The sequence below is a fragment of the Acipenser ruthenus genome, chromosome 29 (assembly GCF_902713425.1).
Source record: "Acipenser ruthenus chromosome 29, fAciRut3.2 maternal haplotype, whole genome shotgun sequence".
NCBI lineage: Eukaryota > Metazoa > Chordata > Actinopteri > Acipenseriformes > Acipenseridae > Acipenser > Acipenser ruthenus.
This window is the reverse complement of record NC_081217.1, coordinates 5,404,419-5,418,227: the sequence shown is the minus strand read 5'-3', so window position 1 is coordinate 5,418,227 and position 13,809 is coordinate 5,404,419. Positions and strand designations below refer to the sequence as shown.

The 13,809-nt window shown below is 42.6% G+C and overlaps 1 protein-coding gene across 1 annotated transcript; it reads left to right on the top strand.

Annotated features, from left to right (window-relative positions):
• The first annotated feature begins 496 nt into the window (after positions 1-496).
• On the top strand, positions 497-9,928 carry LOC117429183 (EMILIN-3-like). Its single transcript, XM_059004251.1, has 4 exons — positions 497-1,016; positions 6,566-6,685; positions 7,094-7,419; positions 7,839-9,928. The coding sequence occupies exons 1-4, from the start codon at positions 850-852 to the stop codon at positions 9,614-9,616; spliced, it is 2,391 nt and encodes a 796-aa protein (XP_058860234.1). The 5' UTR covers positions 497-849; the 3' UTR covers positions 9,617-9,928.
• Positions 9,929-13,809: the final 3,881 nt, after the last annotated feature.

Here is a 13,809-nt window from a genome sequence, read left to right as displayed (position 1 = left end):
TGTGTGGGCATGGCAGTATTCTGAGGTCATATTGCTATTAGTATCTTCCTTTGAATGACATACATAATTAAAGTACAGATTACATTAAAAATAAAGTTGCCATCCGATCCGACTCAACTGTTAGATATACTGGTCTATAAGGCTAGTGTACAGAGATACACAGCTACTGTATGGGTGGTGGGGGAAGCTGAAATGAGACTGCTAGCCCCTTTGTCTTTGCTTCAGTGGTCCACTTTGATACACCATGCAGGGTAATTCTCCCAGTTTATTTCTTTGATGTTAGATTGCTCGAAAGAGAGAGCTGGGTGAAGACTGCAAGCTAGCTGGCAGTGGGTTGGCTGTTTGGAGTATTTTCCTTGCATATGACTGGCTGGAGTGTTTTTTCTTGTGTGTGTGTCTAGCATTTCAAGGCAGCAACTGGGCGGGGCATGCAAATGTGCGGCTCCGTTACTGCCAGCCCCTTCAAGAGACACCAGCGTGCTTGTACTCAGAGAGACTCAGAGTTGGTTTAGAAAGCCATGTTAGCAGGTTGGAATTGGCAAAACCTAGTTATAGCTCTCACACTGCCTATCCCTCTCTCTGCCTCTCTATCTTCTCCTTCACTCTCATTCGCTCACACCTGTCACAGAGCTCAGGAGCTCAGAAGAAAGAGGTCACACAGATGTTCCAGCCTCAACTTTCCCTCACAGTCCTTTGAGATCTCAAGCAGCGGGGCTTCAAAACTTTGAAAGTAAAAATAACTTTGGATTTTGGTTAACCAGTGAACGGCAAAGGAAGGACCGTGAACTGTGAGCTGTTTCCTTTCTTCTGTTTTATTTTGGCTTTTTGGACCAAACCTGTAGTGCAGAGATGAAACTGAAACATCCTCAGATGGTTCTCCATCCCCTTCTGCTTGGGGTTTTCTTTGCTCTTGCTGATGCCAAGGGAACCTTTTATGGCAGCCCTTACAGGTACAACCTGTACACTTCAGGATCCAGCCCACATTACAACCCAGGCAAACCCATGAGCCGACACAAGTGAGTACCCCCTTCCACCTTTCCTGTTTTGTTCAGCGGTCTGTGGACACACACCCGCACATGCATCCTACTCCTCAATGCAGAGCACCCTCCAGCCTGCCAATGCACTCCTTGGAGAGGTGGGTAAGATGAAGCTGCAGGCTCCCCCGTAGCTTCTGCAGCTACTGTGAATGCAGCCTGTTCCTGGGGAGACTGCTGATGTCAGGTTCAGTGGAACAGAACAGTTTTCATCAGGGACAGCTTAGATCTGTGTTGGACAGAGCCTGGTCCCTCACAATCAAGTTAATTAGAGATAATGCACAGTCTAACTTAAATGAGAGATAATGCAGATGTACTATACGATGGGATAGGAGAGTAATTGAATGCATTTTTAACAGTATACATATTGCTCCAGTTTAAAATCAAAGCTGTATTTTTTAGTTGGCTTTTTAACATCTAGGCAATTGAATATCAAACTTTAATTTAGTCATATCAAGTTAATATATATATATATATATATATATATATATATATATATATATATATATATATATATATATATATATATAGGTCAGAAGAACAGACTTTGTTAAAGCATTCTTTGAATGTGAATAGGGCCTAATGTTACTTACCACAGGAGTACTTGCAATTGCTCAGAGCACTTGTCCTTTACTATGATTAAGCACGCTCTACGTGAGTAAACTATACAAAGGGATATGAGAAACGTTTTCAGTGAAGCGGTCTGTCCCCTTGGGTTGTTTATTTCTAGCACTGCTGCAAGTTCTTTTTCTGTCAGTTCATTTATTTAACCACAAGAGAAACCATTGAGAGCTGCTCGTTCATGGAAGCTTCTGTATTTGACACAGTTGTTACCGATTGAAAGCATGGATTTACATGAAAGTCTGAAAGTGCTAATAAATGATCTGGGTGCACAACACCTCTGGACAGATATGAATGAGTTATAAAGATGAGCCGTAGTATACCATAGAAAAAGCATAGCAAGATACAGCAAAGCATACTGTAGTAAAGCACAGGGAACTTCTGTCAACCACATGCAAGTAAGGTAAAGCATTGCAAAGCAAAATAATTAAGCATGGTAATACATGAAAATGCATTGTATTAGCAAGTGAAACTGCAAAATGATTTTTAGGCAACAGTGTTTAGTGAAGTATTTTAAGACATAAGAAAACTTAGATTTGGAGCAACAGTTTAAAAATGTTTCAAGACAAAAACCATCTTCAATGAATAATGCACCATCAAACCCTCACAGCCTCACTGTGTCCGCAGCTTATGAGTTAATGACAACATAAAAAGAATGTGATCAATCACATGCAGATAGCTAAAACGTGTGGGCATATTTTCTATTGCAGAAAAAGAATTAGGGCCACCTGAAAGAGCGCAGCACGTAGAACAAGGCTTTCTTATTCACTGCCACGGCCTCACTTCCTCTGCTGATTCTGGGCTGCCCTACAATCTGGGTTTGATCACTGGGTCTGGGCTGAGTTGTGCAGGGGTTTGAAACTTTGTATTGGTCTCTGGAGACTCAAGTTCAATCTCGGCTCAGGTCAGGGACTGAGCGGGAGAATGTGTTGAATTATTTTAAAATGATTTCCCCTAAGAAAAGCAACTTCAATGAGAGTCAGTGTACAAGTATATTGCAGTATGCAGAAGATGGAGTTAAGGATTGAGACATTGAACAAGTCCCTAGTTTAAATGTTCCGCTACTAGTTTGTTCACTCAGAGTGTTTAATGACTAGAATATAGAGAAGGGAAGCATAGTAAAGAACAGAGAAGGTAAGACCATGGGAAACTGTGGTACATCTACAGATGATGCATCTTGCAGGAACAATTAATGAAGGCACAGAAGACATCACTGGCCACAAGTCCTCAAGTTGGTTATGCTTTTCCTCTCTAATTGATTGATTTTTGGGTTACCAATGCAGAACCCACACGTCTTCTCATCATCATCCTACTTGAAAATGAATACCAAACCTTTTCTGCTACATTTTACACCAAGCATATAATCTGAAGCTTTGAGCTCAGCTGCGCTCAGCTGATCTGGGTAAGCAAGCCAAATATAATGAAAACATTTTCTGTGTGTGGTACATGGCACTGTGCTGCACCATGTAATACACCATAGTAAACTTCATGCTACTAAATGCAAGTCTTCAGAAAATGACATGCTTTGTGCTTATATGAACGACACAGCCACCTTCTTTATTGAACCCTTTGCTGCACTTCCCTCGTTCTCCAACTCCCTGTCATACTTTTCAAAAATGGACCGGGATCGCTGTAGTTCCTATGTATCCACATGTTTGGCTGCTGTATTTACATTGCAATGTTCTGCACCATCTGTCAGTGGTCCTCATCTGATTTCCCTGGGTCCTCATTAGCAGCTGATTGAAACTGCTGAGGATTAGTGGTGATGTTAACACCTCCAGATGTGACTGCGCAGTTCAGGGAGGCTTTTCTCCAGGCAGTTGCAAACAGCAGCAAGCAAGACCCAGTCAAACTAGTGTGAAGCCAGCAAATATCAAAACAGCTGCTGATACAGTGAGAGATTGTTTCTTATTTTCACAAGTGTCTTGCGAAGGAAGAACGCACAACGCATTACTAAAAGGAAATCACTTCACGATTAATACAGGGGCAGTTCAAATCCGTATGGTTTACGTTGTACTGCAGTTGTAGCATTGCATGAGGTAATGAATCTCCTCCTAGCGGCTGATGAGTTAATAGCACTGACATCAGCATAAAACGTGTACTTACCTCTCGTCTCTAATTTGTTAAGTCGTTTGTCTTGCGGTTCAAGTCTGTCCCTTGCCTCACCATTCAGTTCAATACAATAGTAAAGCCATAGAGAAAATACAGCGTATAGCAACACATAGTTTGGTAACAGCCTGGTAAAGTATGATACACTGTAAAGTATGCAAAATACTAACAGCACACTTGTAATTGTTTCAGATAAAAAATATACTGTACTATATGGTCAGGTACTGGTTAGCCCATTGTCATTGGAATGACTAATAGCCCAATACATCAACGTTGGTGGGACAGTGAAATCTGTAAAGAAGTTTTACAGCTGTGGAAAGAGTAAACTCTCAATCTCTAATCTCTCAAAGGCACTGGACTCTCTGTCCCTGTGCTGTACCTGCCCTGTGTACAGACTGACAGTCAGATATAATTCTTCAGTCTCCAGTACTCAGTCCATAACCTCTCGCAGACACTAAACTCCCACTGTTGTACCTGCCCTGTGGAGTATAGTCAGACAGACAGACAGACAGAGGGCTTCTGTGATCAATGATGTCGGCTCCACTAACAGTAACAACATGCTTTAAAAACGTCTTATCTTTCACTTTCTTCCAAATGCCTTATCATTGGTCTGTTTAGTTGTTATGCTCTATTTTTTAACCTGTCACCTAACACATTCACTGACTGCGCAACAGGTATTAGGACCCTACTTGAAACATGGTGCTACATGCCAGGTGGGATGCTAATACCTGCTGCACATGGAGTGAATCTATAGGGTTATGGCAGAATAAATGGGGTTGACTCAATTGAAACGGAAAATGAAGTGATAATGACAAAGAGGTCAAATAAATGTTTTTTAAAGGCTTGGTTACGACTCTTTTAAATGTTCCAGATGTTGAAAGTAGAGCTGTTTAAGACAAGCCCGTTTGAATGACACATGTCCCTTGTTGAACTTTCTTAATCCACCCAGCAGGATTTCAAGGGACGGTCATCTGGTCTCTCTACCGGAGAAAGGATCCCACTTTTGAATTGTTCAAGTGTTCACATTTTGAATTCAATAAAGTTGCTTAAAGTTGGTACAATAATATTGATCAAACAAAGCAGTATTTGTGAATCTCAACAGGAATTCTCTTTTACTCCAGGGATGTCAGGAAGGGATTCATCAACTGTAACGCTATCCCGAAAATATTTACAGTGAGACCACACTTGCCAAAAAGAAATACAAATATTTTGAAAGCCAGCAAGTTCATTCATTCAGAATGTTTTCAGAAATCCTTCGCTGGAATGAAACCCTGTGAGAGCACACAGTCTAAGTGTCTCATATTAGTTTTCAAAACTCCCTTTTATAAATGGAGGGATTCTGCCCTTACTGTCTACCATAGTTCTATAACAACGCATAGATTTCCATGGAGTTGTTCTTAACAGACCAGTTGAATTATATTTCAATGTCTTTTTTTTTCTTTTCTTTGTTGTTTGTTTGGAAGGGTGATTTGTTTTTAAATATTTAAGCAACGTGCTGTTTGGAAGTCAGAATAGTGTAACCTGTGATGTTTTCATAATGGTGCATGTATGTTTGAGCTTTCAGAACTACCTACCTACCAATACTTTACATACACTATCCTCCAACAAGTATTGGGACACCTTGTCCTTCAATACTGCCCTATATTTGCTGGCCGGTAGTGTATTTTAACTACCAAACTCTGAATGGTATATGTCAATGGTCCTTTATTTAGCCATGTGAGCACATGTGCATTTATTATAAGGGCATGGAAACAAACTACTTATTCTAAAAAGTCAAATAAAATAAGATTTGAATGGCTTAGCTTCTGAGATCAGATGAGATCAGGCTTATTCAACGTGGCTCTAGTTCCCCTGTTGCTACTGTATATCATTACTGGAGTGTTTCTTATTATGCCAGTTGTGGGCAAAACAGCTTTGAGGATCTTGGTGTATGGTATATGTATTAAACAAAATTGAACTTTTAGGTGTACCTCATCATCATTTATTATTGAATTATTTGAAGTTATGGTTGAAAAATAAAACAACATTCATGAATTATCCCCAGATTGTGACCTCTGTGTGCCCTACAAATGAAACTAGAGACTTTTATTCAGGATTTTATGTTTATGTTTTAGTAACTAGACACTGCTCCCCGGTGGCCAAGAAATAAATACTTCAACACAGCCGGTCACATACTTCAGAGTGAAGGAAAGTCACGCGAGCGACATCGAAAAAAAAAAAATTGGCAGACAAAGGAAGCTGAATTATTTTAATAACATCTGGAGCCCTTAGCTGGAAGCTCTTAAAATATGTGAATGATATATGTATATATTTAGCTACAGTACGTTTCCCCAGATGTGCACCTGATGATCCAATAGCTTACTTCCATCTACCAACCCCTCCAAGCCGCTCCAGTGGCAGACACACTCCTCCTTCACCCACTAGGGGGCAGTGTGGCATGCTTTCCAGGTCTATGGGTGAGGTTCCCAGTGTTTGTCTGGTTCACCTATCCAGCCAGTGGAACCAATCAAATAAAGAAAATGTTTTGAGCTGCAGTGTCTGTAGATTACAAGAATGCTGCAAGTTATTATTATTATTTTTTAAATGTCTTTTCTAACACAAAGTGTGCTGATTTGTAGAATATGAGATATGTACTCCATAATGTTGGCACTTTCCATTGCATATTTCCTCCCCATTTACTTGTAACTTTCTATCCAAAAGCACCCTGTTTGTTGTGTCTCACTTATTGATTGTGCAGTGCTCCAGCTTTTTGGATTCTGATTGGCTAAGAGATTGACATCCTGTCCTTCTTGTTTCCATAGAAACTTCTGCGCCTATGTCGTTCAGAAGAACATCTCGTGCACAATGCAGGACGGCACATCCACCTACGTCAAGGCAGAGTACAACAAGTGTACCTGGGGGCAGAAGTGCCCAACTGTCATGTGAGTACTGCAGCTCTCTCTCTCTCTCTCTCTCTCTCTCTCTCTCTCTCTCTCTCTCTCTCTCTCTCTCTCTCTCTCTCTCTCTCTCTCTCTCTCTCTCTCTCTCTCTCTCTCTCTCTCTCTCTCCCAGTGTGGAACAACCATGTCTTTATATGTTGGTGATTAGTAAACTATAACTATACATTTATATACATTGGCCAGTTAAAGACAAAGAACTACAGTTTGCATTTATAGTGATCTGGTTTTGAGCTGCAGTCACAATTTATAGTCAAACTAACGCTGCCCCCTTGTGAATCAAACTGGAATTACTACATATAAGATATGATAATCAACATTATTTATCAATCTTACCTGTGTGGTTATTTCAATAATAATAATAATAATAATAACAATAATCTCTTCCCATAGGTACCGCACCTTCTACAAGCCCAAATACAAGGTGGGTTACAAGACGGTGACTGAACTGGAGTGGCGCTGCTGCCCAGGTTTCTCTGGGGAGGGCTGCCATGATGGGCCCACCTCCCTCCCTGATCTGATGCCCCCCTTTAAGGACTCAATGACACCCCCGGGCTTCAAGGGGCAGCCTAGAGGACATCCACAGGGACACCCTGAAAAACATAGACCCTTTCCCATTGGACATCCTGAGCAGCATAAACCATTTCCTATTGGCCACCCAGAACAACAAAGACCCTTTCCCATTGGACAGCCTGAGCAGCACAAGAAGTCGTACTACGGTGAGTTGAAATCAGTTGTAAAACTCGAAAGTGTGCATATTTGTATTAATTAAGCTTTACATTAAAATGAAAATGTCTTCAGCATTTAAAAAAGCATTTATCAGCTTGTGCACGTGTGAGTCTGTCAGCGTGTGTGTCAATACTAAAAACTGAAGAATACAAGCTAAAGTCTTATAGTCCCAGGGACACCGATTTCTTTAAAAAGTTCTTTACCACAATTACTGCTTCAATACTTTAAATGCTGGGTATAGCAGCCATTAAATACTTATAAACATACATATTTTAACATAAAGCTTCTACTGCCATGCAGTGTATATTGTATATTGCCTCTTCCACTGAACCTAGCCCGTTTCAAGTCCACTGAATGAGTTAATACTTGCTGACTATGTTTCTTTTGTCTCCTCTCTGTCCCGTCACAGCTCGGAAGTTTCAGGGGGTGTTGGGCGAGCGTCTGGACCGCGTGGAGGCCAGCCTACGCCTCTCCTTGCGCGAGGACACCAACAAGATGCTGGGCTCTCTGCTCAGCACCCCACCCCGGGGCTCCGACTCCAGCGTGGGCTTCGGAGTGATCCCTGACGGCACCCCTGAGGGGCTGGAGGGAGGGGAAGGCTTCCTAGGCTTCGGGGAGCTGGCAGGGAAGGTGACAGAGGTGAAAGATGAGCTGAGAACCAAGAGCCAGATGCTTGATGAGCTTCATGGGATGGTGGTCGGCCATGATGGGCAGCTCAAGCACCTGATAGAGGCTGCAGCCGGAAGACCTTCTCCCATAACCTCCCAGACACTTCTGGAGGAACTTGTGGACACCAAGCTGGCAGGGATGCGCTCAGAGATCCTGGACGGCTTTGAGGCACGCCTGTCTGGGCTGAAGAGTCAGTGTGAGGCCCGCATTGAGGAGGTCCAGCGCCAGTGCCAGCAGGAGCACCTGAATGGGCAGCACCACATGGAGCAGTCCCTGGACGGCCGGGAGACGGGTCTCAGAAAAGAACTGGGCAACTTGCAGGCTCAGATCCAGGGCCTGACGCTGACAGAGAGCTGCTGCACCCAAGTGTCCAGTCTTTCCCAGAGAGTCTTGCTGCTGGAGGAAGGCCTGAAAAGCCTGGCCGAATCCCAGAGAGTTCAGCAATCCAGCATAATCGGGCAGGCGGCCCAAGTGGAGACCTTCTTTGATGGGCGGCTGGATGAGATAGAAGCCAGGCTGAATGCCACAGAGAAGGCAGACACAGAGGAGAAGATGAAGGGATATGTGGGCTCCGAGGTGGACGGCTTTAAGACTCTTCTGGACGAGAAGCTGAGGATGTTGGAGGAACGGCTTTTCGTAGCAGTGGAGGAACTCGGTAACGCCACCGCTCCAGCTGTCCTGGAAGGTCAGGCTGTTCCTGCTCTGGAGACAGAGCTGGAGGCCCTGAGGAAGCAGGCTCAGGGAGGTCTTGAGGGGGTGCAAAGCCGATTGACCGACCTGGAGACCCTGTGCTCCTCAGCCTGCCCGCACGCCGCTGGAGAGGTTCAAAAGCTCCACAGTGAGATGGAGGAGTGCTGTGAGACGGACAAGAAAGTGTCGGGTCAGCTGGATTCCCACGCAGACCTCCTGAGGAGGCTGAATGGCACGCTGCAGGAGATCCTAGCCAGGCTGGCCCGGAAGGAGGAGGAAGGGTCAATCCAGGGAGAGATCACTCTGCTGAAGATCAACGTCAGCACAGTCAACCGCTCCCTCAAAGGACTGCAAGAATCCATCAGCATCTACGCCCAGGAGGTGAGCCATGCCAACTCCACCTGGCAGCAGCACGAGCTGAAGATGGCAGACCAGGTCCAGGGAATCCAGCAGCTGGTGGGGCGGCAGGGATCTCAGCTTGGCTTCAGCGAGCGCCGGCTCCACCAGCTGAAGGGTGAGCTGCAGAGCCTGAAACACAGGCTGACTGGGGAGCTGAAGGGGTGCAAGAGTGCTGCTCTGGGAGCCCAAAAAGAGATCACCCAGGTAGATGGGAGGATCTCGCAGGTGGAAGGGCTGTGTGGCAGCCTGGGAGACCTGGCAGGAGACCTGGAGAGAATCCGAGGAGAGCTGGAGAGTCATTCTGATGATTACTTGGCCCAGGTGAATGGGACACTTTCCACCCACTCTCACCAGCTAGCTGAGCTGAAGGATGGGCTTAAAGACTGTCTGGACAAATCGGGTGGTGCAGAAAAAAGGAACGACCATTAGGTTTGGAATTAGGGGGGAGGGAGTTCAACAAGATTTTATATCAAAGGGGCATTTTTGTTTTCACTTTTTTTATTAATTAACTGCCATTCTTAACTTATATGAAAAAAGACTGTAATGTGATATATTAGTAATATTTTTTAAAAAAAGAACAAAGATAACAGAAACTAATAAGCTGCTATGGGTTCATTCTGGCAAGTCAATTCTACTCGATTTTACTGTTTCAAATGGTGCTAAAGTTTTTGTACATGTTTCTGTTTCGTGTGAATAACATGAGTTTGTAAAAAAAAAAAATCAAAAATTCATTTTCTCTCACCTCTTCTTGTCTCTTTCTTTCCTAACTTTAGAAAAACCTGGACAGTGGAAGCCTTGCTAAAATGATCCTCTTTAACATTGTGTAGTTTCCAATACATTTTTTTTTCACTTAAGGCCTGGAGGTAGAAAACTATATCACTGACCCTGCTTGTACATTCCTTCAGAGATAAACCAAGAAAAATATTTTTAGAAAAAAAAAAAAAACAGTTGAACTTTGTTCTTTTCTCTGGAGTGCTTGATTAGATAATCCTATTGCAAACAGTTTATCATTATTAGTTTTAATGCAGCAATATAGAGGTTACCCAGGGTTACTAGAAATTATGGGCTGGGTCCTCAAATCTATTTTCCAACAGCCAAATTGTCATTAGCACGATTTATGTCTGAAATGACAAAAACACTATTTCTAAAATGAATATGAAACAGCATCAGCCTACTAAAGTACCAAATAATTTTATTGATATACAGCTGTAAATAATACTGACTTTCAAACGGTATATATGGTACAAAGTAATAATAAATTCTTTATACCAACTTCATGATTTTATTAAAGTCTGAAGCATGCTTTCTTTAGAAAATGATTTTGAGCAAGGTGGGTTTCATAAATACCTGCTTTTATACATTTTCTTTCAGCATTAAATGGGCTAAAACAACATAAAAACACGATGATGTAGTTTCAATATACGGCCACAAGAGGTCAGCCAGGTACACAGAGAGAATGAGTCGCTATGGAACCTGCATAATGCTCAGCTTCTTCAGCCCGCAAAGGTCATAGACCGAAAAGCAGACACACATTTGCAATGTTAATTAGTGTCGTTGTTGTTTATTTAATAATAGTTCACCGAGGTTATTTATTAGTAGTCGACTGAGGTGCAAGCACATCCTTAGGGCATTAGCAAAGCGTTAAAATATATGTTTTATTATTTTATAAACACGGTCTAATAAGGTATGACATATCTTTTAAGGTTAACAGATATGGGAGTCACAATGTATCTGTGGTTAGCTGGCAAATATTGCTAGTACCCGTCGTTTACGAGTTGTGTAAGGAGAGAGCAAGCAAACAAGACTGCATTATTGAAAAGCAGAGAGAACACAGAGCGATTTGGCGTCAGAGGGATCTCATCGAATCCGCCTGCAGGGCATTACTCGAAAGAGATACTCTGACACTTTTTAATTAGGCTGCATGGCAGCTGCGAGGGCAATGCGGTAAACCAGGTGCTGCGATCTGTTACAATTAATAAAGCACGTTTCAAACCTACTGAGGGTTAGGAGATGCCACCCCAGGTCCCGCCAGCAGGCTCCTGCTTCGTCAGGGATTACGAGTATTTCTTAATTAGCAGGAGCAATTAAAGACACCTGTCACACAGGAAAAGGTCAAGATGTCTAAGTAACCACGTGTAAAATGACTGTGGCTCACAGTACTGTACACGTGGGCAAAGGGGAGGTTGTTGTTTCCTCCAGTACTGAAGTGCTAAGGGGACCTCCACACTTCAAGTAACATCTGCTGTTTCTAGAGTAACATTTCAATGAATTTCGGTTTTGCAGGATGATAGCTGACTTTATGGGTAGGATTACATGAAAGGTTTGAGGTGCAATTGTAATTTAACTGATTTGATATCAGATTAAATGATGATTAATGATGTTCAAAGGCAGAAACCTAAATGAGATAACATTGGGGCATCATGCCAACAGAAGTACCATTTATTGATCATTCAAGAAGCATTTGGTACCAGTGGTCGTGTATTGCTTTCTGGTCCTGTATTACAATTCACAACTTCTGTCAAGTTACACATTCTGTATTAAAACACAATGAACTGCAGGACCCCTGCTGAGAATCCCAAAGCTTTATGAAAACACACGACTGCGGGGAGAGAGAGAGAGAGAGAGAGAGAGAGAGAGAGAGAGAGAGAGAGAGAGAGAGAGAGAGAGAGAGAGAGAGAGACGAGAGGATGAGGAAAGAGGAAGGGAGAGAGAGAGAGGAAGGGAGAGAGAGAGAGACGAGAGGATGAGGAAAGAGGAAGGGAGAGATTGCAAGATATCGCAAGCAACAATGAGGGATCCCAAAGGAGACAGGAAATGAGAGTGGGAGAGGAAGAGACTAGGCTCAGGGTCCTGCATGACGCCTCATGTGAGGAGATGAGTGATCTGGAGCGGTGCAGAAGATCTGATGAAAGACCGCCCGGAGTGCAAGCGTTGAAATGGCAACATGTTTTTTTTTTTGTTTTTTTTTACTGTGTGACGGAATTAAGAATTTGAAATTCACAGAAACCTTTGATCAGAGAATAAGAAATGAGCAGCTCCTCTTAGCTAGTAAAGATCACATGATACAGAAGGATTATTTAAACTGGGGGTTCTTGGTGTCATGTTTTGCATTTCCAGTGCCTTAAAGTTTACTGTAAAAGTAGTTTCCATGTTTCAACATGCGTGTGCGAAAACAAGCTGGGCAGCATTCATCCCAGAATCACATTACGTTTTCTTTCAACAAGCTCTTTTCACACCCACATTACATACGTCTAACTATTCCTTGGTAATGGCACAAAGCTAATGGTTTATGGTGCTGCCATACCATCTTACACAGCGTAGTCCCAAGAGACTAGATTCAAAAGGTTCTGTGGCTTGAGGATCATACTAGCGAACTCTTAGTGACTGAGCAGGATGGTTTCAAGTTGTATTGTTGCTGTTGTCCTATCCGCTGCCTATTCTATTTTTAGTAATGAAAGTGCCTGGGAGGAGATGCACTGTGGCTGAACCAGGAGAGACCACTTGTGGTACATCCAGGGTTAAGCGCAGTCTTCCCCCCCACAAAGCGGCTTTGTGCTGAAAGCCATGTCTTCCTGTAGCTATGGTGATATCGACTGCAGAACGAGGAGGAGGGAGCAATAAAGATAACAGCCTGAGCACTGATAACAGGAGAGTGTCTTGTACAATGAGAACACAAGAGCTTTGTCAGGGGCTGATTTTCCCTGCCTTCCTTAAGCCATTCAGAAGATATACAGGTTATTTTACCTTATATATAAAAAATAAAAAAAAATAACACATTACCAAAATAAACTCAGAAGCAGAGGGATAAGCAGCCTGTGAAACCATTGTAATCAGGTCATACTGCCTTCAGGACAAGCTTATTCTATCAGTAACCAAAATGGCCACTCTATGCTGTATTTCCCAGTTGTAAACAGGTGTCCTGCGCATTCTAATTGAAACATCCTGCTGGCTTTCTTTCAACACAGGTGGCTTGCAGATGAACAATCTATTTTATAGAGTCGTCTCATTATTCAAACTAGGCGAGACACAGCTTTTCTTTTCTTCTTGTGTTTTTTTTTTTGCAGCAGCACTGGGAAAGATATCATTCAGCATTAAAACAGCTATGAAAACAAATTGTTAATGCCTACACTCTTTCAAGATCTTAATGTTTTGTAGAAGCACGTTAGGTTGGAAGGTCTCCCCCTCTGCATACATTACAAGCACATCTACATACAACATTAGTCATGTGTACTCTGAGCGGTGCCTTTATTTTTGTAACAATCCCTGTGCTTCCCCAACAGTATAAATATTTAGAGAAGCTTTGTGGCCCTTTGAATGAATATAAATGAAGCTCAACATCAGTCACGAACGTACTGATCATTGAGCAGGTGCAGTGTGTGGATCAGTCGGATTCTCTTTTATTGTGCCGAGAATCTTCTCTTTTTTTTAACCTTAATTTCTTATGTAGAAATAATTATAACTCTTTGATGTGGTTTAACATCCCACTTTTGCTGAATCTTTTTTGGACAGACAGCTACCATACACAGGTCTTACAGAAGAGTGTGGCAAGAGTGTGTGTCAGAGTTGGGCTTGTCACAAGCTGGAGTTAGACTTGTAGCTTTAATCCATGGCTTGTTCTAATT

Bases quoted from the DNA above. Each gene is read 5' to 3' on its own strand.
- LOC117429183 (XM_059004251.1), top strand. From the start codon at position 850: ATGAAACTGAAACATCCTCAGATGGTTCTCCATCCCCTTCTGCTTGGG. The intron at 6,686-7,093 runs GTGAGTACTGCA...CTCTTCCCATAG, and splicing joins CAGAAGTGCCCAACTGTCAT to GTACCGCACCTTCTACAAGC. The intron at 7,420-7,838 runs GTGAGTTGAAAT...GTCCCGTCACAG, and splicing joins GCACAAGAAGTCGTACTACG to CTCGGAAGTTTCAGGGGGTG.